Source organism: Hyla sarda, chromosome 9 (assembly GCF_029499605.1).
Source record: "Hyla sarda isolate aHylSar1 chromosome 9, aHylSar1.hap1, whole genome shotgun sequence".
In the NCBI taxonomy this organism is placed as follows: domain Eukaryota; kingdom Metazoa; phylum Chordata; class Amphibia; order Anura; family Hylidae; genus Hyla; species Hyla sarda.
In genome coordinates, this window is record NC_079197.1 from 24,880,254 (window position 1) to 24,907,117 (window position 26,864).

A 26,864-nucleotide genomic window follows, 5' to 3' on the forward strand; every position below is an offset into this window, starting at 1 on the left:
TTAGCCTATAATAAGGCAAGTTGTGGCGGTTCACGGGGATATTAGCATTCTCCACGAAAAAGAAAAATGTTTGCTTAAGTTTGAGAATGAAATTAGATCTCGGTACAGGGGAAGGAAAAGAATTGGCCCCAAAAAAAAAAAAAATTCTATGAGATGGATTAATCCAAGCGCTGATGTGATCTCATTCGGTTGCAACGCAGCGGTTAAAAAGCATAAATTACGCGGCTTGGGGAAGATTGGGCTGTTTGGGGGTCGTGTGACTCGGCGGAGAATAATACAATGCTATCTCCGTCCTGTGCTTTGATTAGACATTTGTCCAAGCCAACAATAACACCATCACAAAAGGGAGATGAAAGGAATAGAAAATTAGAAGCTGCGGATCTGCCGCTTTATGGAACGTCACGGCGGCATTTCATGGTATACGGATATAGACAAAGCAGGATGGGGATGGATTTGGACAGAAACTGATAAAGCCTCGTACGGGCATCAGGACTGTGATGGGGGGAAAAGGTCAAGGTGTTCACGTATGGCGAGATGTCTAATCAAACCTGGTTCATAGCACATGCTGTTCCCATGATCCCTACAGCCCAGCAGGGGTCCTATTAATTTTATGAATGAGAATCTCCAAGTCAAATATGCAACAAATTTTGCATAAATCAATAGTACAAGTGAATATAAGAAACTTTATACTGTATCTTATTAGAGAAAGATTTCACTTCATCCCCTCTTCTCTCACACTGCTCCTCCTTCTAAATTCACCCTTTACTAAAAAAAAACAACAACAACAACAACAACAACAAAAAAACAGATCAGGAGATGGGCTATCAGCTAACTGAGGGATCAAGTTACTTGCTGCCCATAAAAGTCTATGATCAAAGGCGAATGACCAGGGAGTCAGGAGTTTGTCTGGCGCAGAGAGGAACCATCAGACAGCCAAGTAAAATCAATGGATTTATTAGATGCAACGCGTTTCGCTGCGCATGCGCAGCTTCATCAGGCATCATGCCTGATGAAGCTGCGCATGCGCAGCGAAACGCGTTGCATCTAATAAATCCATTGATTTTACTTGGCTGTCTGATGGTTCCTCTCTGCGCCAGACAAACTCCTGACTCCCTGGTCATTCGCCTTTGATTCTACACTTACCCAGGAGGGCTGCAGTGGACCTGCTTTCATATCTCTTCTGCTCCTAACCTTGTTGTGTGTGGGCGCACAACCTACTTCGGTAAGCGGCTTGGGAATCACCTTCCCCTACCCCCACCTGCAAGATCTACTGATCCCGCACATGAGGCGCCTTCCTTCCTTTCTCTACATAAAAGTCTATGGAGATTGAAGCAGGGAAGAGGAAGAGGAGGGGCAGTGGCTGAGGAAGCAAATAGACAGAGAGAATACAGGAACTTATAGAGTATTTGATCTCATGCCTTTTCTTAATTCTCAGCTTACATTGCCGTCGGGCTCTGCTATGTGGAGCTCCATTGACCATTCCGTTGATTTTAACTGAGAAAAAAATAGTGCATGCACGATTTCTTTTCTTCACTAAACTCTGTTAAACAACCAGATCCCTGACTGACCCAATTCTAGTGTTTGGGGTGCAAAATGTTTGGGGTGCAAAAAAGAGCCGAACAGACCCTTAGCAGGACAGAGCACAATGGCAATGTGAACTTAGCCTTAGGCTGCTCAGTACAGCTCTATAATGTCCTCCATACTACTTATGCTTCTGTGGGTGTACTAGAGAGATAAAGGACGGTAGGATCTCCTCTTATGGGTGTGTGCAATGTATTAGAGACATTGGTCTCCTCTCTTCCCACTTTCTCAGAAAATTAGAAATGGAAGGGGAAAACTAGTGAAAAATGACATAAAAGTGTTATATAATGGCCAGAAATAGTGCTGCTCCTCATGTACACACACAACGGCTTATCCTGAAAAGGTATTGAAACAACTGGTTTGCTTTGAGAGTTCCAGGTAATGCGATATAAAGTATCCTACCAAAAGCAGCATTCCATGATCTTATTACTATTGTATCCAAAAAGTGAGCCAAACATATGGTGCAATTTACGTATAAGGCACCTCTTCCCACAATTTGGATTAGGGCTGAAGTACACGATTGGCCCGAGAAGATGGGTGCCTCTAGCTAGTCCAGTGAAGAAATAAGTGGATACTGATTTTTAGGGTATGTTCACACATACTGGATGAGCAGTGGACAAAAATATCAGCCCTACACGGATCTGCTATACACTGTCTGCCACAGATGTGCTGCGGGTGTGTGTGCACATTTACTGGGCCTTATTCTGAGGGTTTCCATGTGGAATTAGTACCATGCTACTTATGTTTGAGGAGAAGATTTTTCTGCAGCAAAGGAAAAAAATGTTGAGATTTTCTATAAGTGAACATGGTTGCAGAAATCGTCACTGGATTTAACACAGATGTTGGTGCAGAATCTGCACTGAAATGTATGTCCCTTTCGACCAGGGCCGGCTCGTGTCATAGGCAAAGTAGGCCGCTGCCTAGAGCGCTATCTTGATGAGGGCCGCGCCTCGTCTTTGTTTAGTTGGCGGTGCGCGTTGTCTCCTCTACGCGGCCATCCGGAGCGCAGCACTGTCACATTACATACATAGTAATTATTATTGTGTGTGTGATAGTGCTGCGCTCCTGATGGCCTGATAGAGGAGACAGCACAGCACACCGCTGCACACTCCTCCACTATCTAGGGCTGGAGTCGACCCCAGAATTCTGCTTACCCTTCCTTCCACCTCCTACCCCGACGGGGTGACTAAATGCTTCAGGTGAAGGACCTTTGATGATGTCACCATCATGTGATCAGTTACGTGTTGGGGACGGAGCTTCACCATGCAGGATAGGAAAGATGGTTGTGTGGGGTACCTGGCCGTTATAGGCATAGGTACCCTTGACTGCAGGGACATGTAGGGTTAATTGGTGGTTGTATGTTACATGCCCTCCCACAGGTTCGGGGAAGGAGGGTCGTTATGGCGACTCCCATATGGTACAATAGGGACCCCTTGCTGTCTGCCCATCCTCTTTTCTCCTCACCAGCACAGCGAGACGTTCCCGCCCTGTATTTTTGTTTTTTCTTGACCTGCTTGCCGGTTGTTCGGCAAGTTAGGTTTTCGTTATCCCTGTTATAAAAAAAAAAAATAATAATAATTTGTTTATGTAAGTTATTTGTAAGAAATTTATATATCTCATTTTATTGCCTTCTTATATATATCGCTCCTTTTGCGTTTTTTTTCTTTTCTTTCTTGTTTTGTTGTCTTCTAAGTCACAGCTGGCGTGAAGAGACGATGACCTGGAGAGAGTAGAGGGCCGTGGGCTACATACCCGTTGGGAACAAGGCGGCTGGCATACCGCCGCGGCCGGAGAGCAGGTCAAACCACTCTTATGGTTATAACTATAGTTACCGCTAAGCAGTGTTTATGGTTACACATTTTAGTGTTGTTGTTAATTAAACGGAGCTGTGACCACCACCCAGCCCACTGTGTCTGTCATTATTTATATAGTGGGGGAGGGCACAAAGTTGGGGAAAAAAGGGGGGAGTGGTTCCAGGCATCTGTGTGATGCTGTGGAGGAGGCGGGGCTGAGCTGAAGTGGAGGTCACATGATTTCTGCACAGCCACTGCTATCCTGTTCTGTGTGAAGAAATCTGCACCTTAGTTATTATTACATGAGGAGGAGGTTTGTTACAGTGTGTCACCCCAGTAGTAAGGAGATTACATGTGGAGGAGGTTTGTTACAGTGTGTGGTAGCGGAGTGTGATGAGGGCAGATGTTGTTACCCTAGGGGCAGATGGCATTGACCCCTTGTATTCGTGACGCCAGGGCGGGGTTTTGCCTATAGCCACCTGAAGGCATACCGCTGGATCCTGGGCTAGGCCCGGGGGCAATAATGACTCCAACATCAAGTTACGGACAACACTAGTTTTACTGAGGGTAGACAGATGGTAAAGTCTGAATTCGGGAAGAAACAGACATGGTCGCACATCTACAATCTTGTATAATGATCTGATTGCTTCTCAGCGTAATATCAAAAACTAACAGGTTGTTAGTATACATTTTTGATCAAAAAGTACAAGCCCACTCGCCACGTCAAGGCCACCTATTCAGAGTGGGTCCCTAACGTCCCTAGCATAAAATGGCGTAGCACTGGGCGGCGACCACCACCGCCGCGACACCAGTGCCCACAGGGGGGAACAACCCACTGGCAGAGCGGCCCCAATGCCACTCAAACCAGTCTATGGGCCGCACCCGCCCGCAGACACGGCGCCACGGCAGCAATGGACGCCGCACAGCACCACACCAGTGTGAACAAGGTGTAATGGCTCACTTACCATGGGAGGCTGCTAGGAATGAAATGACCCTTGTGTGGCTAATTACCACCTATATAGGGTTGGGCTGAGGGGGTAAAGTCTGGTAAAGTCTATACAGTTCAGCCAGGGCCCAAGGAGGTGACCAGTGATGCAGAGACCTTAAGGGCTTGCTGGGACTTGTAGTAGGACTGGACAATTGAATGCAGACCACACTGACTTGACAGATGACAGGGACTGACTTGACTCATAAAGCTGGGACTTTATCTTACTTGACTTGATGGAGGCTGCAGGACTGGACTTTGAGGTCTCCAACACTCTGGACACACACACTAGACAAGACTGCACTGGACCTCAGCAGAAGAGAGAGAGAGAAGCTCCACCCAGGGCTTATATGGGGAGACTAGCAGGGAGCCCATAGGTCACTCTTGGGGTCACCTGGTCACTGGTACCTCCTGGGTAACAATCACATGACATAACTCTTAAAGATACAACACATTATATAATACAATACACTGCAGAACATATGTACAGGGGGAAAACAGGTACAAGGGGCCCTGGGGACACTGAAGGAGGCTGCCTGACAGGACAGCAAGGGTACGGGGCAACATCTCCCATAAGTGTGTCACCCCAGTAGTAAGGTTATCACATATAGAGGAGGTTTGTTACAGTGTGTCACCCCAGTAGTAAGGTTATCACATATAGAGGAGGTTTGTTACAGTGTGTCACCCCAGTAGTAAGGAGATTACATGAGGAGGAGGTTTGTTACAGTGTGTCACCCCAGTAGTAGGAGATTACATGAGGAGGAGGTTTGTTACAGTGTGTCACCCCAGTAATAAGGTAATTACATGAGGAGGGGGTTTGTTACAGTGTGTCACCCCAGTAGTAAAGTGATTACATGAGGAGGAGGTTTGTTACAGTGTGTCACGTCAGTAGTAAAGTGATTACATGAAGAGGAAATTTGTTAGTGTGTCACCCCAGTAGTAAGGTGGGACTTGTCAAAGGGCGAAGTCAATGGGCGGAGTCAAGGGGGCGGCAAAATTAGCTTTTGCCTACAGTTTTACCAGCCCTGCATCCGACACTTGAGAACAGGGCCTTACATTGCCCGGACAGCCCTCGGCCGTCCGGGCATGCTGGGAGTAGAATTTTTGCAACATCTGGAGGGCCACAGTTTGAGACCACTGCTGTACTGTGATTCTTTTCCCCTCATACTATGCACAGTGCCACCTGCTGGTTCCCCACTCATCCCCATGTAGCCGTCTTATACATTATTCTTACCAGCTGCAGGGACAATTCTTTATGTTGCTCGGGAGATTTCATTCTCTCTCCAGATGAGGGATATTTCCTTATAGTAATTGTTGCAGTCGTAAACTAATGTATAATAATTATATAATCAATCGATCAGTCAATCTGTCTGTCTGTTTGATTAACAGAACATCTGTGTTGCCAACACAAGTGAATTTACGGAGAGTCTTAAAGGGGTACTCCGGCCCTAAGACATCCAAAGCATAGGGGATAAGATGCCTGATCGCAGGGGTCCTGCCGCTGGGGACCCCCGCAATCTTTCATACAGCACCCCGCTATCATCAGCCTCCTTTGGATAGGGTATAAGATGTATTCTGGCCGGAGTACCTCTTTAAGAAACAATAAGTTTTTCTCTCTCTGCCGTCTGTAGCTTCCATGATCTTTTTTCCTTTTACAAAGATAGCACCGCACACGTGCCATCTAACTTTCTTCAAATTGATGGCTCTTCGCACTTTAATATCAGATCGTTGGGGGGGAGGGGGCAACGCCTGGGATCTCTGCAAGGCCTAAAAATGCTCTAGCCTTATTAAAGGGGTACTTTAGTGGAAAAAAAAATTCATATCAACTGGCTTCAGAAAGTTATACAGATTTGTAAAATACTTCTATTAAAAAATCTTAATTCTACCAGTACTTATCAGCTGCTGGAGTTGAGTTGTTCTTTTCTGTCTGGCCACAATGCTCTCTGCTGACACCTCTGTCCATGTCAGGAACTGTCCAGAGTAGAAGCAAATCCCCATAGCAAACCTCTCCTGCTCCTGGACAGTTCCTGGCATGGACAGAGGTGTCAGCAGAGAGCACTGTTGTTCAGACAGAAAAGAACAACTCAACTTCAGCAGCTGATAAGTACTGGTAGGATTAAGATTTTTAATAGAAGTAATTTACAAATCTATCACATAAAAGAAGAAAGAAACAGAAGGAGAGCAACTCTGTATATGAGCGGTACCGATACGAGGAGTCTGCGGCAGTTTTCAGGGTCCAGTTACTCCGTAATACCTGCGGGGTGCATGCAACTAGGTAAAGTATCAAAATGATAACAATAGAAGAATGTAGCATTCACTCACCGCAACAATGGTATCGATGTTCCCGGCTAGAGGGGATCGCGGGTCGGCGTCTTGTGGACTTCAGGAGCGCTCAGAGGCTACAATCGGTTTGTTTCACATGCTGTTGCGCGCTTCGTCAGGCCAGACGAAGCACGCAACAGCGCGTGAAACAAACCGGTTGTAGCCTCTGAGCGCTCCTGAAGTCCACAAGACGCCGACCCGCGATCCCCTCTAGCCGGGAACATCGATACCATTGTTGCGGTGAGTGAATGCTACATTCTTCTATTGTTATCATTTACAAATCTGTTTAACTTTCTGGAGCCAGTTGATATGAAAAAAAATGTTTACAAGCCCTCGTCCTTGCACGTGACTTACTTTTAGTAGTAGTAGAGAGAGGAACTGCAGCGTTGTTGCATTTAAGTGCACTTCTACACTCAACAGCTGATCAGTGGGGGGGGGGTCGGGTGTCGGACCCTTACCGATCTGATGGCCAACTCAGAGGATAGGACATTGTTTTAAAAGGTTGTATAACCCCTTTAAAGAAGAACTCCGGCAAAAGAGAACGTAGCTGATCGTGGGGGTCTGACCGATGGGACCCCCAGTGAGAGGGACCCTAGCTCTCTCAGTGAGGCGCGCATGTCGTCTACTGGCGGACAGCACGCCCTCCATTCATTCACAGAGCACCAGGTCCCGTGATCGCGGAAGGTCCCAGCGCTCGGACACCCCGCGATCAGCTACTTATAGGATTAGTTTATTTTTGCCGGATTTCTCCTTCAAATCCTACACCTGTAAATTTCTTTCATCTCCATCTCTCGCCGTCACGCCCCCCGTCTCATAGACTTGCATTGAGGGGGGCGTTGCCGTGACGGCACGAGCGGGGTGTGACCGTGACGGCACAAGCCTCCGTCCTGCATCGCCAGTCATCCGGCATGAAGCGAAGTTTGCTCTGTGCTCCGGATGTCTGGGGTGCCGCAGTCATGATTGCAGGGGTCTCCAGCGTTGGGACCCCCGCGATCTCCTCTCCTTTGGATAGGGGATAAGATGTCTAGGGGTGGAGTACCCCTTTAAGCCAGCTGCCATCTTGATCTGTTTAATGACTTCTGGTGAGAGGATTTGATATTAGGGTCTGTAGTAGAATCCCAGTCATCATTTTGTAACATTTTAGAGAACTGAAGCCCAGATATAAGGTACGTTGCGAACGGTCAGTCTTACCTCCACTTCCTGGATCAGCTGATCAGTCTTTGTACTGGTGGAAAATGGAGACGTATCCACATAGCACACCCGCCACTCCAATCCCCGCTGTGTGCCGAACAGTTCATCATGCTTCTCTGTGATCTTCTCAAACCCCGTAAAATTTAAATTCTGTCCAAAATAAAAGCAAAGTAGTAAAATGTAGTGATAAACCAGGGCGACACTTACAATTCTCCCCCCATTGCAGGCCAAGCGGGCATTACTTGTGCCCAGTAGACCAATTCCCATTGTCCAGGATTAGATTTAAAGTGTACCTGTCATATCACAATTAAAACTAATGCTTCTATATGTTACTCACTGTAGATGCTTTACATGTCTTTTTTTATTTGTCTATATTTCTCTCACAAATCCTTCTGTTCTGGTGCTCACTCATTCTGACATCCACTGCTCAGGAAGGGGGGGGGGGTGTCCGAGACAAGCACTGAGCTCGCCATCACTCACTATGCATTTAATTCCTCCCTGAGTCTGCTGTGCTGTGCTGGGTCTCTTTATCCAATCACTGCAGACTCAGATTCTGATAGACAGGACAGGAGTGAGCACAGAGGAGTGCTAGTCCAACCCTCTCTTACTGGACTTTGTCCATGCCTGTGCTTCAGCTGGGACAATGATGATGCTGCGGCCGGACAGGATTACAGTGGTCTCTCAACATACGATGGTAATCCGTTCCAAATGGACCATCGTTTGTTGAAACCATCGCATGTTGAGGGATCCGTGCAATGTAAAGTATAGGACAGTGGTCTACAACCTGCAGACCTCCAGATGTTGCAAAACTACAACACCCAGCATGCCTGGACAGCCGTTGGCTGTCCGGGCATGCTGGGTGTTGTAGTTTTGCAACATCTGGAGGTCCGCAGGTTGTAGACCACTGTTAGAGGAAGTTGTACTCACCTGTCCCTGCCGCTCTGGACCGTCACCGCTGCCCGGGATGTCGCCGTCCATCGCTGTTGCCGCGTTCCCGAGGTGTCCCCGACGCTCCGGCAAGGCCTCTGCTTCCCCGGCATCCTCGCTCTCTGTCGCCGCCATCACGTCGCTACGCACGCCGCTCCTATTGGATGACTGGACGGCGTGCGCAGCGACATGATGACGACGATGGAGAGCGCCGACGATGCAGAGGATCCCGAAGAGGACGCGCCGGAGCCCCGAGGACAGGTAAGTGATCGTCAGCGGACCACACGGGGCACCGTAAACGGCTATCCGGTGGCAGCTGAAGCAGTGTGCGCTGCCGGATAGCCGTTTATGCGATGGCCCCGACATACAAAAGCATCGTATGTTGATGCTGCCTTCAACATGCGATGGCCTCTGAGAGACTATCGTATGTTGAAATGATCGTATGTTGGGGCCATCGTAGGTCGGGGAGGGGGGTCACTGCATGTTCTGAAGTATATTAAAAGGTTAATGTTTTACCAAGATGTACAACATATAAAATGTTTTTGATTCTGACAGCGCCCATTCAAAGGTCTGTCGTGAATTTCCCATATATAACATCACAGGCCCAGCCTGGTCTTGCAGCTTAACCATTTTTGCTTCATTGGTTATAAGCTGCAGTAAAACAGCCTGTGGACAAGTGTCACCGTTCCGGGGATAAAGCACACCTTTTGTTTGTTTTTGTTTAATCCTAGGCAGCCCTACTACATTTAAAGGGGTACTTTGGAGACAAAAAAATTTTGGTGCCTTAAAGTTCTACAGATTTGTAAATTACTTCTATTTAAAAATCTTAACCCTTCCAATACTTATCAGCTGCTGTATGCTCCACATGAATGTAGTTCTTTCCAGTCTGAACACAGTGCTCTCTGCTGCCACTTTTGTCTGTGTCAGGAAGTGTCCAGAGCATAAGAGGCTATGGCAATTTTCTCCTGCTCTGGACAGTTCCTGACATGCACAGAGGTGGCAGCAGAGAGCACTGTGGTCAGACTAGAAATAACTACACAACTTCCTCTAGAGCATACAGCAGCTGATAAGTACTGGAAGGATTAAGATTTTTATATAGAAATGATTTACAAATCTGTAGAACTTTATGGCACCAGTTGATTTGAATCTTCTTTTTCCTCCACAGAACCCCTTTAAGATCTCATCATCTTGCTTCACATTCCCTCCCTCAATCCAAAAGCACACAGCAATGTCGAGTGACTTTTTAGGAAAACTAAGGGAATACATGAGAGTTGACGGCTGTCCGGGCATGCTGGGAGTTGTAGTTTTGCAACATCTGGAGGCACCCTGGTTGGGAAACACTGTTTAAGACCTTGTGCAGGACCTGAAGGGGTGGAGCATCTCACAGAAAGTCAAGGAACATAAAGAGAATCCCGGTGTCATGCTCCGCCCCCATGCCCTTCACCAGACATAACACAATGTATAACTTTGGCATAGAGTATCCCTTTAAAGGGGTACTCCACTGGAAAACATTTCATTTTAAATCAACTGGTGCCAGAAAGTTAAACAGATTTGTAAATTACTTCTATTAAAATATCTTAATCCTTCCAGTACTTATTAGCGGCTGTATGATCACAGGAAGTTCTTTTCTTTTTGAATTTCCTTTCTGTCTGACCGCAGTGCTCTCTGCTGACACCTCTGTCCATTTTAGGAACTGTCCAGAATAGGAGCAAATCCGCATAGAAAACCTCTCCTGCTCTGGACAGTTCCTGACATGGACAGAGAGCAGAGAGCACTGTGGTCAGACAGAAAGGAAATTCAAAATCAGCAGCTGATAACTACTGGAAGGATTAAGATTTTTTTATAGAAATAATTTGCAAATCTGCTTAACTTTCTGGCACCAGTTGATTTAAAAATTTTTTTTCCAGTGGAGTACCCCTTTAAGCAGAGTATGTGTCTATGGATGGAGATTTAAATAGTTGTGGAAGCATCTGATCTTAAGCCCTATCAGTAGTTTACTATGTGATTCAGTCAATTATAAATGTATCAAAATGTTCTGGCAGTACAGTCAATAATAGTACTACACAGAAGGTCTCTATTAACACTGCCATCCTGTGGACATATTCTTCATTACCTCTGTTATATTTATTTGCAAACGATAAAAGCAAATTTAAAGGGCTTCTCCACCATTAAAATGCAGACTTAGCATTGAAACATGTCAGGAAATTCATCGGACGTTCTTAATCTTAAATGGGCACTGTCAGAATCCAAAACATTTTATATGTTGTACATCTTGGCAAAACATTAAAGGGGTACTCCGGCGCTAAGACATCTTATCCCCTATCCAAAGGATAGGGGATAAGATGCCTGAGCGCAGAGGTCCCGCCGCTGGGGACCCCCGTGATCTTCCACGCCGCACCCTGTTAGAATCAGTCCCCGGAGCGTGTTCGCTCCAGGTCTGATTACTGGCGATCACGGGGACGGAGCATAGTGACGTCACGGCTCCACCCCGCGTGACATCACGCTCCGCCCCCTCAGTGCAAGCCTATGGGAGGGGGCGTGACAGCTGTCACACCCCTCCAATAGACTTGCATTGAGGGGGTGGAGCATGACGTCACACGGCGAGGAGCTGTGAAGTCACTATGCTCCGTCCTCGTGGTCGAGATGGACTCCACTGAGGACCTCCAGTGGTTCCAGAAGCCGCTAAAGGTGGGTGCTACATGGTAGATCCCGGGGGTCCCCAGCGGCGGGACCCCGGTGATCTGACATCTTATCCCCTATCCTTTGGATAGGGGATAAGATGTCTAGGGGCGGAGTATCCCTTTAACCTTTCTAATATACTTAATTTAAAAAAAACTTTATCTCCTTTACATAGAAATCATGGCTTATAAAAAAAAGAGACCACTAGGGGTCTCCATACCATCCAGAACATAATCCTGTCTGGCTGCAACATCTTCTTTGTCCCAACTGAAGCACAGACCAGGAAGTGAGGGCGGGACTAGCACTCCTCTGTGCTTACTCCTGTCCTATCAGACTGGAGCATGAAAACGGAGAGGAGGGGGTTAGAGAGCAGCCTGCATTGATTGGAGGAAGAGACCCAGCACAGCACAGCAGACTCAGGGAGGAAGTGAATGCATGGTGAGCGAGGGCGGGTGCAGTGCTTGCCTCGGACAGGCCCCTTCTTGTGCTTTGGATGTCAGAATGAGTGAGCAGCTGGAAAGAGGGATCTACATGACCTAGGTCAGTGTTTCCCAACCAGGATGCCTCCAGCTGCTGCAAAACTACAACTCCCAGCATGCCTGGACAGCCGAAGGCTGTCCAGGCATGCTGGGAGTTGTAGTTTTGCAACAGCTGGAGGCACCCTGGTTGGGAAACACTGACCTAGTGAGTAACATATATAATCAACATTTGTGTTTCCAAGATCCATGGTTCTCAATAGTGCACCCAAATCTCTCCCTAAATTTGCCAGAGAATCGCCATTGAAGTCATCAGTGCCCACCTGATAGTTCTGCAACAGGACCAGGCTGAGGTAGAGTTCACTGAATGCCAGTTTGAGATCCGAGAGAGACTTGTGCCGAGCCCTGTACAACCTATGAAATGACTTTTTATTGAAGAGAGTAGAGCCGTCCTCCTCCTGGGCGCCCGTCATTAGGTCTAGCTCCGCCTCCAGCGCTGTGAACCGCCTCTGAGCTTCTGATAGTTTTTCTTTATAAAGGGGTAACAGAATAAGGCCATCATTTATTTATTTATTTATTTATTTATTTATTTATTCTTCTGGAATTTGGGTGCAAAATGTATCCAATATTGGGATCAGTGTCTCACCTGAATGGAAAATATTCACTTTTGTGATCTCCTTTTCACACATATGAAAAAAACGCTCAATGCAGGACGAATAATGCCTCTGGATGGTGGAGGCATCACAATCTGAGAAATAGAGAAGCACTACAAATAAAAAATACAGATAAATTGTGGTATGTCCAGTGCAGGGTCTGAGGGGGAGGAGCATGACAAGGGGTTTTTCGAATCCTTGTGTCATGCTCCGCCCCCTCAGGCCCTGCATTAGGCATACCATAGTAGCTAAAGACAAACATGTGATTTTTAGTAATTGATCCCAGCTCAGCTTTCATTGCTCAAATTGAGCTGATTATATCTGAGATAAAAAAAAAAAAAAACTTAGACACAATTTTTATAAATTGTGTTCGTTTAACAAAGTCCAAATACATGTTAAATACATATTTTTTTTTTAGTAACAAGCTCAGACTGAATTCAAAAAAGAAAATAAACCTTTACTTACCTCCTGCGCTCCCCTGATGCCTCCCATACTGCTGTTATGGCCTCTGGTCCGATCCTCTTCCTGGTTCTGGTGCCCAGCATGTCACAGAGCAGCGGTGTCCCGCCTTGGCCAGTGATTGGCTGAGCAGCAATGTGGCATATTGGGCCCAGGCCCTGGTCTTCATCCTGGTGGAGGCTGGTGCTTGGGCCCAATATGTTACATTACATGTTACAGAGAACATAGCCAGAATGCAAGTTACCAATGCTTAGTAGTTCTCATGTACTTTAAAGGGGTACTCCATCACTAAGACATCTTATCCCCTATCAAAGGATAGGGCATAAGATGTCTGATCACGGAGGTCCCGCCACTGGGGACCCCATGCAATCTCGCATGCAGCACCCACTTGTGTCCGCTGCACAGAGCGATGACCGCTCCGTGTCTGAAGGGTCACCACTACGGGACCGGAGTATCATGACGTATCGACTCTGCCCCCATGTGACATCACACCCTGCCCCCTCAATGCAAGTCTATGGGAGGGGGCCTGCCGGACATCACGCCCCCTCCCATAAACTTCCATTGAGGGCTTGGGGGTAATGTCACACGGGGGCGACAAGTGTGATGATCCCACCCACTTTAGTACAAACTGCACTAAGCAGATGTGCGCATTGTGTGGTGCGGAGGGTCATCTGGCTGCCACCTATGGCCGGATTCGCTGTAGCCTGTGCGTTGACCTTGGTCACCCGTTTAGCCAGTATCCCTGCTCTTTCTCCAATGCTGTGACTGCCTGGGATGGGGAGAGCCGTGAGGTTGCCTCATCTGGGGGTGGGAACCAGCAGAGGAGAAGGGGCACTAGAGCCAGTGAAGAAAGTTAAGAACAAGAGCCCCTCTAAGCTTAGGAGGGAGGAGTGGCACAGAAGGAGCAGGGATCTTGAAAGTTACCTGGTGAAAGGTGTAGTCCGCGATCCTGCTCCAGACACTGGCTCAGAGAAGACAGCTGAGGCTCTAGAGGACACCGAGTTAAATGAAGAGATAAGGAGACTTTGTAAGGAGGAGGCAAATAGGGCAATTTCCTCAAGTTCCTCTCAATATGAAAGTTTGGATGAGGAAGATGGGGAAGGGCAAGAGGAAAAAGAAAAGTGCAGCAGAAGGAGGCAGGGCCAGAGGAGTCCCAGGGCATCATCTTCCTCCTCCGGTGTTGTGGGCCAAGTTCCGTAGGGAAAGCCTGACCAACCCCCCTCTGATCGTTCTACCCAATAGGTATCAGGCCCTTGGCAAAGGCTCTTCCCTTTCTTTGGAGGGGGAGGCTGAGGGTCTCAGTTCAGAGGCAAAGGAACCTCCGGGAGGGGCTGAGCCTCTTCCTTCTGAGGTAGCTTCCTTGGGAGGGCAGGTGGCCACTGGGTCAGGAGATGAGGATTGTGAGATGGATATATCAGCATCCCTAAAGAAGGAAAGGGGATACTCTTCTGAAGGGGAAGGGGGGTAAGAAGAAGGGTAAGAGGTAAAGGGGATAGGCCATCCAACTCGATCACTCAGGATGGTGGCACTCACCCCATTGACGCTTGCATCCATTAACTGTGCCAGCATTAAGTCTGATATGGCTAGATTCGCAGCCTTTGATTTTCTCAGCCGAGTTGAAGCTGACATTTTGTAATTCCAAGAGACCAGGTTTCCAAATCTAGCCTCTCAAGTGAAAGCCAAAAGAGAGTGGAGGCAAGGGCCTCCATACTGGTCTCTTGTAGCTGAGCCATATAGTGGGGTGGTGGTCCTTTTTACTGCTCCTGTTGAAAAAAACCCGGATGGGAAAGGGTTACTGGAGGCTGAATTCGTCCCTCCTGGAGGAAGTAGAAGTAAGATAGTCCTTTGAGGATTTTCCTCAGTCAGGTACCTTTACTGGGCCTATGTAGCAGCAAGTCAGAGTGGTGGGAGAGATTCAAGAAGTGGGTTGCGGGGTTCTTTTGCCAGCTCTCAAGCCTCAGGTCCCTGAACAGGTATCGCTTGTATCAGGGCCTGAGGTGAAAACTCAAACTTCTTGTCTCGACTGGAGGTAGCAGAGAGGATATCTCCAGAGTGAAGTCCTTGCTGATGAGGTGTCAGTACGATAGGCACGCATCTTTGGTTTTTAAGAGGGATTTCGGGAGTTACTGCTCGCCCGACCCTTACAGAAACTGTAAGATGTCAGTGAATAGTAAGATCATGGCAGGACTGGTCGACAGCACAGGATCTTTTAAGCGGTCTAGATCAGAGATCTTGGAGATTGTCAGATGCTTTTACTCGCACCTCTTGGGAAGGAAGGATCTAGATCGAGATGTGATGTCGGCTTTTCTGACTGAAACCATTCCTGAGCCAGGGTTAGGTGGGGAGGAAGTGAGACTGGCAATCAAGGGGCTTGCCCCTAAGAAGTCGCCAGGTGCGGATGGCTTAACAGCCGAGTGGTACAGAACCTTTAACGAGTCTTTAGCTCCCCTCTTGACTGAGGTATTTAATGAGTGTCTCTCCTTGGGCACTCTGCCGAAGTCAATGAGGAGGTCAGCCCTGATTCTTCTCTCAAAGGGTAAAGATTCCAGCCATATTGAGAATATGGAAGCTTCTGGCTAAGATACTGTTTAATCGGCTGGTGAAGTTTGCACCCCGGCTCCTTTCGGGAGCCCAGCACTGCACTGTTCCTGGTCGCAGCACCTTAATGGACAACTGTAGTGGTACACTTTTCTATATGCACGTGCCCGGGCCTCAAAAACAAACAAAATAAACTTAGGCATACCTTCCTACGAGCCCCCGTTGGTCCGGCACAGGCCTCACGGTCCGGCAGTGCTGACGTCATTCCACTTCCTGGGGACGGGGACACCGCAGAGCCGTTGGCGTATCACCGGCGATGTCCCACCCCGGCTGGTGATAGGCTGAGCCCACTGTCATGTAAGAAGTCGGCCAGAGCTCCTTACATGACAGTGGGCTCAGCCTATCACCAGTCGGGGCGGGACATCTCTACGGCTGGTGATACGCCGACGGCTCTGCGGCGTCCCCAGGAAGTGGAATGACGTCAGCACTGCCGGACCGTGAGGCCTGTGCCGGACCAACGGGGGATCGTAGGAAGGTATGTATAAGTTTATTTTGTTTATTTTTGAGGCCCGGCCACGGGCATGTAGGAAAGGGTACCACTACAGTTGTCCTTTAAGTGCTGTCCTTAGTGCCAGGGAGGCAGTGGAGTAGTGCAGGTCTCTGGAAGGGGTATTTGCTGTCCCTGGATCAGGCCAAAGCATTTAATCGGATGAACCATGAGTACCTCTGGTCCATCCTCCTGAGATATGGCTTACCGAGTACTTTTGTTAATTGGTTTAAGATCTTGTATGCAGGGGCAGAGAGTTTCCCGCTGGTGAACGGGTGGTCTGCCCGCTCTTTTGAAGTGTGGTCCAGAGTCCGTGTGTATGTGTATGTATCTGTGTATGTATGTATCAGTGTATGTATCTTGCCAGAGTCTTACTACACTAAGATCTACAGCCTGTTTTTACCAGTTGAACCTAGTCAAGAGTGAAGTTACGTACCACACGAGGAGACTAGGGGGTTTATCTATGGTGAACCCAGCGGTGTTCTTAACGAACACCTTCTTGAAAGCTAACATCTCAAACCTCTGGAAAGAGAGGGCTTCTCCGTGGGTACTCTCCTGCAGGGAATGGTTTCGGCCTTTCTTCCAGGAATGGGAGAGAGGAGGGCAAGTGAAGGACCTCTGTACACCTCATGGATATCTCCCGGCTTATGCTACCACGGCTCTGAAGGCGATACGTAGGTGGGGTCTGGGAGTGTGGGAGATCAGGAACCAGTCAAGGCAGTTTCTTGACTAATGGGTTCTGTTGACTCACTTCCAGAAGTCTCTGGCACTCAGGGACTGCCCAGGTCGGGATCTGAGAGTTGGTTTAAGTCTTTTGAACTCGATACAGATCCCCCAGAAGTTTTGGGACTTGGCCTGGCGCTGCTTTCAGGGGAAGCTATATGTGAGGGACAACCTGAAGTGTAGGAGCTCCGATGACCGAGGATGTCTCCGAGAGGAGTGCAGGTCCACGCTGGAGAGCATGGACCACTTCCTGCTTCATTGTCCCTTTAATATAGGGGTTTACAACAGGGTGGGTGCCTCCATTGGCTGGAGTCAACTTGCCGGCCTTTCTTATCCAGAGTGGAATGCATGGTGTCTGGTATCTACACAGCTGAAAGTCCTCTCCGAGGTGGAGGTCTGTAGGAATATCGCCAGTGACCTTGGGAAGATCAGGTCTGTAGAGTGCGGCAGATTGGGTACAAGTAGGGCCTCTCTCCTGTGGACAGGGTTTTCATTTGATGTGCCCTAGTTGCTGAACCCTTTGGGTGAGGAACTTTAATTATAGTTAGGGATAGAGTGGTAGGGTCAGTGTTAGGGTCAGTGTGTAGGGACAGCTTAAACTTTAGGGGCAGTGATAGTGTGAGCCTAGGGAAAGCAGGTGAGGGATAGGTTTTAAAAATTATTTGGTATCTGGTCTGCCATACTCTGATCCCGGTGGAGGGCTGACGCATGTCTCCTTTTGCTTTTTGTTTTGTTTTAGGGAAATCAGCGTATGAAGGGCTTGCAGGTAACTGAACTTGAGCCTTGCAATAGTTATGCTGTGTGTATAGTTATGTAGATATGTGTATAGTTATGTTATGTATATGGTTATGTAGTTAAGTTATGTTACTAATTGTATAGTATGTGTTTATGTAATTATGTTGTGTGGTAAACTTTTTGGTGGCATGGCTGAATAGGCTTTGCCATTAATTTCTTGTATATATGTATATAGAGGGCTTCAGAATAGGTTGGGTGTGGGGAATGGGAGGTAAGGGCTTTATTGGGGACCTGAAGTGAGCTGGGTGGAGCCATTTATGAACAATATTGGACTTCATGATGCCTGGCTCCTGACATGGCTTATTGTAGTTTGGACTTGACTGGATGGGATTTTAGATACATCCCTTCCTCTCTAACCCACTCTTAACCACGTAACAACCCCTTCTCCCAATAGAAAAGACACTGACACCTGCTGTGGGAAAATTGGGCCGTGTGGCCCATTTGTTTAACAAACCAATAAATAACATTTGAATATTTACATATAAACATAACCAAGCTGGAGGGCACTCCCCTCCCCCAACCGGATTTGTGCAACACGCTTCTTACCCCTGGCCGCGAGCCCCTGGCCCGGGGGCACCCCGGTAACCTTCTGCACAATCCCTCAAACTCCTGAGGCCCAGAACCACCACCAGGAGGCCCAATTGAACCATCTCAAACATTTATCTTTCAAACTACTAACTCCCCCGGGACCCTTTCACATGCCTCCCCCTTATCAGAATCCCACCCACCAAGCGTTTAAAAGAGGGCGGGTGGGCGGGACCTTCTTCTCGCTTCTACACGGCGACTGGTGAGTACCCTCCCCCCCTGGGGTACCCCCCCTATATACACTCCTCCCCCTCCCCTCCAGATGACCTCCCTTTCACCCCACACTCGAGCCACCTGCTACTGTCCCTTAAAGGAGCAGGAGCCATTTAACCCTTTAACCCCCATTCCCTTGAAATATACCTCTAACCACATTAACCCTTACTAACATCTGGGAGGGCCACTAAAACCCCCGTCAAGGCGCCACTACGCCATGGGTTCCCCCGCTCCGTTTGCTCCCAGGACTGGACATTTATACACTCTCATGGCCAGAGGGTGGTGAAGGGGCTTTGGGACTAGATAGTGAAAGTGAGAGTTGTTATTGTTATTCATTTATCTGTATTTCTGTATATTTATGCTTTCTTATGTTTATATACCTTTCGTTTTGGTTAAAGGGGTACTCCGCCCCTATCCAAAGAATAGGGGATAAGATGTCTGATCGCGGGGGTCCCGCCGCTGGGGACTCCCGGGATCTCGGCTGTCACTCCCCTCTGTCATGACTGCACAAAGCAAACTCGCTCTGTGCATAATGACAGGCGATATGATGTCACGGGCCGCCCCTCACTACAGGTTTATGGGAGGGGGCGTGGTGCCCGTCACGCCCCCTCCCATAGACTTGCATTAAGGGGACAGACCATGACATCACGAGGGGCGGAGCCGTGACATCACGATGCTCCAGACCCTGTATGGCCTGTCATTAAGCACAGAGCGAGTTTTCTCTGTGCAGTCATGACAGCGGGTCGCCGCAGCCGAAATCCCTGGGGTCCCCAGAGGCGGGAACCCCGCGATCAGACATCTTATCTCCTATTCTTTGGATACCCATTAAAGGCAGCCGGATCTATTTGCTTTTGGAAGGGTTATGTTGAGGTGGGACTTTTTTGATATACATATTAGGGGAGGGTGGGTATGAGTGAGTGTGAATCAGCTAATGGAGGTGAGGATGGTCATGAGTGAGAGTGGAACCAGCTAATGGTGGGGGGTATGGATAGGCATGAGCGAGTGTGGAATCAGCTAATGGTGGGGTATGGATAGGCATGAGTGAGTGTGGAATCAGCTAATGGTGGGGGTATGGATAGGCATGAGGGAGTGTGGAATCAGCTAATGGTGGGGGGTATGGATAGGCATGAGCGAGTGTGGAATCAGCTAATGGTGGGGGGTATGGATAGGCATGAGTGAGTGTGGAATCAGCTAATGGTGGGGGTATGGATAGGCATGAGTGAGTGTGGAATCGGCTGGTGGGGGGTAAAGATGCGCATGAAAGAGTGTGGAATTAACTAATGGTGGGAGGGGGGGGGGGAGGAAAAAAAATGCATGTGTATGTAAGTGTTTTCTTTTATGTATCTACTGCCTGTCTTGGTTATGTCCGGGTATGGACAGCTTTTATTTTCTATTGCCCGGCATGACAAAGTTTCTGTTTGTGTAATTGATGTGAGTTTGCTGTGATGTATGGTGTTGGGGTACACATATTATTTAATTAGTTATTATTGATAAGCAAATAATGATATTATGTGGTGGACCACCGGTGTATGGCGGGACCACGGGTGTAGCGGTGTAGGTGATGAAATTAGATGGTATTAACCCCCGGGGGGGGGGCAAGATGTTGTTAACCCCTAGTGTTCGTGATGCCAGAGTGGTTTTCGGGTACCGGAACTACACGAACGGTATCTCTGCTATTCCAATGGCTAGTTAAGGAAAGGAGAGTTCACAACCAGTTATGGTTTAACGGAGGCTTTACTGAGTCCAAGACAGATGGAATTATCTTCACAGTTAGGCCAGATTCCCAGAGAGGTGGCCAGGAACACAGAAGGACCTTGCTGCTTGCTGGGACCAATTATACTTGTAATAGACTTGAGACATTTATCTTGAGGCTTGACTATATACAGGACTTGACTATTTGTAGTGACAGTAGACATAGGGGGAGAATTATCAAAACCTGTGCAGAGGAAAAGTTGCCCAGTTTCCCATAGCAACCAATCAGATCGCTTCTTTCATTTTGCAGAGGCCTTGTTAAAATTTAAAGAAGCGATCTGATTGGTTGCTATGGGCAACTTTTCTTCTGCTCAGGTTTAGATAAATCTCCACCATAGACTTTTGACTTACTGGAATGACTGTAGCTTTGCGGCCTTCTAGGTAGCTGATCACTAGCACGGAGATCTCTGGTGTTAACTGTTCCTCAGCAAAGATCATAAGAGAGTGAATTGTAATGGCCGCCCCTTTATATAGTGGGGGGGAGGGGCCTTGACTAAGGCCCATTGGTCAAGCTGCAGGTCATAGGTTAAGCAGGTGCTTTCTGGGAGAACATGTGACAACAAATCATGTGACTGCATAACATAACATGTGACAGACTTACAGGTCCTTGAGACAACCTCTCACAAGTCCTCTGCTCTATCTATGCATCAGGATCCTGTCTATACATTTAAAGCAGTATACACAACATTCTGGAAATGGGGAGACCCTGCAGGGGAGCCCCCAGGTCACTGAGGGTCTCAACCTGGCAGGGCCTAAGGGTAGTACAGGACCATGTCCTGTACTGGGACATTACAATTATATATACATGTGTTTATGTAGTTAGTTTTAGTTGAAATTGGACTGGCTGATAAAAAGTTTTTTAGTTTTTGTTACAATGACGATCTGTCTTATTTTGTTTCATATTTATGGCAAATGTAAGCTAATGTATGCTATAAGTATTACTGATTATGTCTGTTATGTTTTATATTTTTATAATAAAAAGAGTTGGAGGATAAGGCACGGTGTAACAGCAGCATAGTGACTGTAGCTCTGGAGGTGACTGAAGGATAAGACATGGTGTAACAGCAGAATAGTGAGTGCAGCTTTGGAGGTGAAAGGTGGATAAGATATGGTGTAACAGCAGAATAGTGAGTAAAGCTTTGAAAGGTGACTGAAGTATAAGACATGGTGTAACAGCAGAATAGTGAGTGCAGCTTTGGAGGTGAAAGGTGGATAAGATATGGTGTAACAGCAGAATAGGGAGTACAGCTTTGAAAGGTGACTGAAGTATAAGACATGGTGTAAAAAAACAAATAGTGAATGCACACACATACCTTACTTCACTCTGTCTTCTTCCTCTGTGCAGTGATGCTTAAGGACCTGCAGGTCATGTGACTCAGGTCCTCAAGCTTTCTCCTACACAGATAGTGAAGGGGAGAAGTTCCTGCATTCAAAAAGGATAAAGAAAATGTCCCCTCACTTCGTCCTATCTACCCACAGGCCACAGATCTCTCTGAATTTCTTTTCTGTCTGACCACAGTGCTCTCTGCTGACACCTCTGTCTGTACCAGGAACTGTCCAGCGCAGGAGAGGTTTGCTATGGGGATTTTCTCCTGCTCTGGACAGTTCCTGACCTGGACAGAGGTGTCAGCATAGATCACTGTAGTCAGACTGGAAAGAACTACACAACTTCCTCTGTAGTATACAGCAGCTGATAAGTAGACATGTGCAATTCTTTCGGACTTAATTCGTTTTTTGTCCGAATTGTTCAAATTTCGTATATTCGGATTGATCCAAATGTACGAAATATTTACATCTGAATGAATCCGAAATCAGAACAAAACGAATTGTACATGCCTACCAAATTGTGAAAAATGAATTTTATTTTTGTTTAAACAAAATTCATTTTCATGTAGAAGCAAGGGACCATTATCTGGAGCTGGTGCACGGAAAAGAAGAGACCCGCGGAGATCAGAACATTAAAGGGGTAGTCCAGTGGTGAAAAACTTATCCCCTATCCTAAGGATAGGGGATAAGTTTGAGATCGTGGGGGGTCCGACCGCTGGAGCCCCCTGCGATCTCTCTGTACGGGGGCCAGGCTCTGCAGCCATATAGCGGGTGTCGACCCCCGCACGAAGCGGCGGCCGACAGGCCCCCTCAATACATCTCAATGGCAGAGCCGGAGATTGCCGAAGGCAGCGCTTCTGCTCTGCCGTAGAGTTGTATTGAGGGGGCGTGTCGGCCGCCGCTTCGTGCGGAGGTCGACACGCCCCCTTCCCGCTGGCTGTCGCGGCTCCGTACAGGAGATCGCGGGGTGCCCCAGCGGTCGGACCCCCCGCGATCTGCAACTTATCCCCTATCCTTAGGATAGGAGATAAGTTGTTCACCACTGAGTCACCACTGGATATCTCCTTTAAGGCAGGTAAGATAATGTATAATTTTATGTGATTCATTAATACATGATGTAATGAATGAATGAATGAATGCTACATGAATGATTGATGTGTTTGATCGATGTGTTTGATTGTCGGGTGAATTATGTATAACATTTCATGTCACTTACGCTAACACAGTGTTTCTGTTACCAGGGTGCCTCCAGCTGTTGCAAAACTACAACACCCACCCAGCATGCCCTGACAGCCAAAGCTGGAGGCCCCCTGGTTCGTTAGCAAACATGCGCTAACCTATATTTCTGTTCTTTCATTTTTAAATGTCCCTCTCTCTTTTTTGAACTGGTTCAGTTTGTGAATGAAATGCATAGTAATTGCCGTGGGAAAATTTTTTATTGATAAAACCGCAGAATTAATTGGATAATTGCCGTTTATAATGTTTGGGGTCCAAATGTTCTAAACGGCAATTATCCAATTAAGTCTACGGTTTTATCAATAAAATTTTTTCCCAGGGCAATTACTATGCATTTCATTCACAAACTGAACCAGTTCAGAAAAGAGAGAGGGAAATTTAAAAATGAAAGAACAGAAATATAGGTTAGCGCATGTTTGCCAACGAACCAGGGGGCCTCCAGCTGTTGCAAAACTGCAACTCCCTGCATGCCCAGAGAGCCTTTGGCTGTCAGGGCATGCTGGGTGGGTGTTGTAGTTTTGCAACAGCTGGAGGCACCCTGGTAACAGAAACACTGTGTTAGCGTAAGTGACATGAAATGGTATACATAAATCATCCGACAATCAAACACATCGATCAAACACATCAATCATTCATACAGCATTCATTCATTACATCATGTATTAATAAATCACATAAAATTATATTATCTTACCTGTCTTCCAATGTTCCGATCTCTGCGGCTGCCCTCTTTTCCTGCACACGCTCCCGATAATGGTCCCCTGCTTAAAAAAGATTTACCTGAATATACCCGAATACCGAATGTATCCGAAAAATGAAACCCGAAAAATTTACCGAACTAAAAAATATACCCAAAATGAAAAAACAAAACGAAAATTTTTCTTGTACACATGTCTACTGATAAGTACTGGAAGGATTTACATTTTTAAATAGAAGTCATTTACAAATCTGTTAAACTTTCTGGAGCCAGTTGATTAAAAAAAAAATGTTTTACACCGGAGTACCCCTTTAATACCTCAGTTAAGTCTACCACCGTGTTTGGACACAATTGTTCACACTAACATCACGGGCATGTCAGCTCCCACACACTATCATTATAGGGGTGCCCCGGGGTAAAAGACTATCCTACACGATACATTTTTTTACACTTTTAATTCAGCTCACTAGTCTGAATTCCTCTCAAATGGAGGGGGCGTGACCTCACTGTGCAGGTCTCCGCCCCCTCCCTCAGTATGCTGTCTGCTCACATCTCCCCTAGCATTAGCAAAACTACAACTCCCAGCTTGTCCTCACTGACAGTAGCGGGACACAAGCTGACAGTGGGAGGATTTTTCCTCCAGCTCTGAGCCCTGCGCTCACAGCTGTCAATCAAGCAAGTGTGTCCATGACATAGGTGATGACGCATGGACACAGCAGGACTAGTATGTGTCCAAGCAGGCAGGGGGGGGGGGGGCAGTTGTTTGACTGGCTTTATCAGTATGAAATATTGAAAATTTTGTAATGAAAGCAATTGCAAAACCTATTGGTTATACATGCTTTACAACATATGAAAAGTTTTTGTATCTAACAGTGCCCATTTAAGGAGTATACTACGGTTTTAGGTCCGGTCAGAAAACCGCATACAGGTCAAAAATGAGCCGACCGGAGTCACCTTTTGACTCCGGTCGACTCATTAAAGTAAATGGATTTCAGCGCTGGTCCGGCTGGGGTACAGAAGTGCCCGGTTTTCCCTTCCCCCTAGCACCCGGGATTCGGCGCCCGTAGAGTGAAAATGAGGTATAAATGCAGCCTAACATCTGTTGCCTTTCCAAGCATGCTCCACAGATTCAGTGTCTAGGACTAGGGGTCTCTCTCTCCTGTACTGATCCTGAGTTATATCTTGTATAATACTTGTATAATACTAGAGATACACTCACTATTCTGCTGGTGAGGTCACTGTGTACATACGTTACATTACTTATCCTGTACTGATCCTGAGTTATATCCTGTATTATACTCCAGAACTGTACTCACTATTCTGCTGGTGAGGTCACTGTGTACATACATTACATTACTTATCCTGTACTGATCCTGAGTTATATCCTGTATTATACTCCAGAGCTGTACTCACTATTTTGCTGGTGAGGTCACTGTGTACATACATTAAATTACTTATCATTAGTGTTGCTCGCGAATATTCGCAATTCGAATATTATTCGCGAATATCGCATATTCGCGAATTCGCGAATTTCGCGAATATAGCACTATATATTCGTAATTACGAATATTCGTTTTTTTTTTGTTTTTTTCTTCACAATACACATCACAGTGATCACCCCTCTCTGCTTCCAGCTTGTGTGATGTAAAGAAGGTTCTAATACTACTGTGTGAGACTGGCGCGCGAAAATTCGCATATGCTAATTTTCGCAAATGCGAATTTTCGCGTATGCTAATTTCGCATATGCTAATTTTCACATATGTTAATTTTCGCATACGCGAATTTACGCGTATGCGAAAAATAAAACGAGAATATAACGAATATGCGAATATTCGCGAATATATGACGAATATTCGTCCATATATTCGCGAATATTCGCGAATTCGAATATGGCCTATGCCGCTCAACACTACTTATCATGTACTGATCCAGAGTTATATCCTGTATTATACTCCAGAGCTGTACTCACTATTCTGCTGATGGGGTCACTGTGTACATACTTGTAGTTGGAAGGAGGGAACTCCAACAGGAAATAGCCATTTCACAAAAAAAAAAAAAAAAAAGGCACAGCGTTATGGTGGATTTACCACACAGCCATTTAGCCACAAGACAAGCACAAATCCTTCCTAGGCCTGTCCATTACTGTCTGGCAGTACAGTAAGTACTAAAATCCCCTTATGGTGGATAACCCCTTTAACAAAACCAGTGTATTGTATAAGAGCTGTGATACACTGTAAAACGCCCTGCAACTGTGTCAGGACCATATTACCAGGACAACCCCGAGAAGCACTTTATTCATCTATACAGAGGTGTAGCTTGTAGCTTCTGGGCCCCTATGAAAGATCTGCAACAGGGCCCCATATGCCAATAATAATACTGGTCTCTTTGGGCCTCCTTAGGTACCAGGCCCCGGTGCAACTGCTACCTCTATAGCTACGCCCCTGCATATATAACAAATAAGGCTTTATATTTCTCCGGTCATCAGTTATCATTGGTGTTTGCCATAGACATGATGACTAGTGACCGGGGGGCATTTTCAATAAAACAATCTATATTCTTTATACTTGGAGGGATGGGCGTCTTGCGGTGTGTGTGGCCTTGGTTTCTTGAGGAGCTCATTAATTCTGCAGATGCATCAGCGGTACTGTCAACAATCTTTGACCCAAGGAAGGTGATGCCGTATGCTGAAGGTTTATCTGAGATCATAATATCTTGTGCAAACGCAGCCGCTTTCATAGAGATTCACAAGTGAACAAGATTTATACACATGGAAACAAGGAGCGGGGGATATCTAGAGTCAACAAATTAGCTCCCTGATCCGCCAGCAATGAGTTTATTTAAAATGCTCCTGTAATCCATATAAGCGGCACGTTATTTCTGGGATTCTGCATATACCAGGGGGAGGGGTGGCCTATACACAATAGGAACTTGGAAACCAGCTGATTGCTGGAGGGAGGCAATGACAGAGGCGACAAATAAAGTATATTTCCACTGGAAACGTATTTATTCATGGGTACGATCATCTACCGTGTATAAATATGTAAGCCTCATTTACCCCTTTACAGTATTTTTTATGTGCTCTATTTGTTCCTGCCCCCATTGTGTCTCTCCACTTGTTCTCCTGACAGGTCTATCTTTTTTATTGGCCATGCCAGTCTTGCCCATTGGTGCTGATTACTGGCAGGTCACTGAACCCTGTCTGCATCACTGGAGAACAGAGCCTGTAAACTAGACTTACATTGTGTTTGGAAAAACTGCCCAAAAAGCTGTGTGCACAAAGCCTTAGGATTAATGGACTCCTCACACAGTCTTATCTTTAAAATGTACCTGTCATTTGCAAAAACTTTTTATATAATGTAGATGAGAACATTATATGTATATTTGTA

At 46.7% G+C, this 26,864-nt stretch overlaps 1 protein-coding gene across 3 annotated transcripts in view; it reads right to left on the reverse strand.

The window, feature by feature from the left end:
* LOC130291079 (xenotropic and polytropic retrovirus receptor 1 homolog) overlaps positions 1 to 26,864 on the reverse strand; it is a 105,611-nt gene that overhangs the window by 53,705 nt on the left and 25,042 nt on the right. For 2 of the 3 annotated variants that reach the window (XM_056539452.1, XM_056539454.1), the window contains exons 3-5: positions 12,601 to 12,702; positions 12,278 to 12,483; positions 7,873 to 8,022 (exon numbers count right to left, since the gene is read on the reverse strand). In XM_056539452.1, the coding sequence (XP_056395427.1) occupies positions 7,873 to 8,022; positions 12,278 to 12,483; positions 12,601 to 12,702 (458 nt within the window). Of the gene's footprint in view, positions 1 to 7,872; positions 8,023 to 12,277; positions 12,484 to 12,600; positions 12,703 to 21,532; positions 21,612 to 26,864 lie in introns of those variants that run through there. The other variant, XM_056539453.1, reaches the window with a different exon arrangement.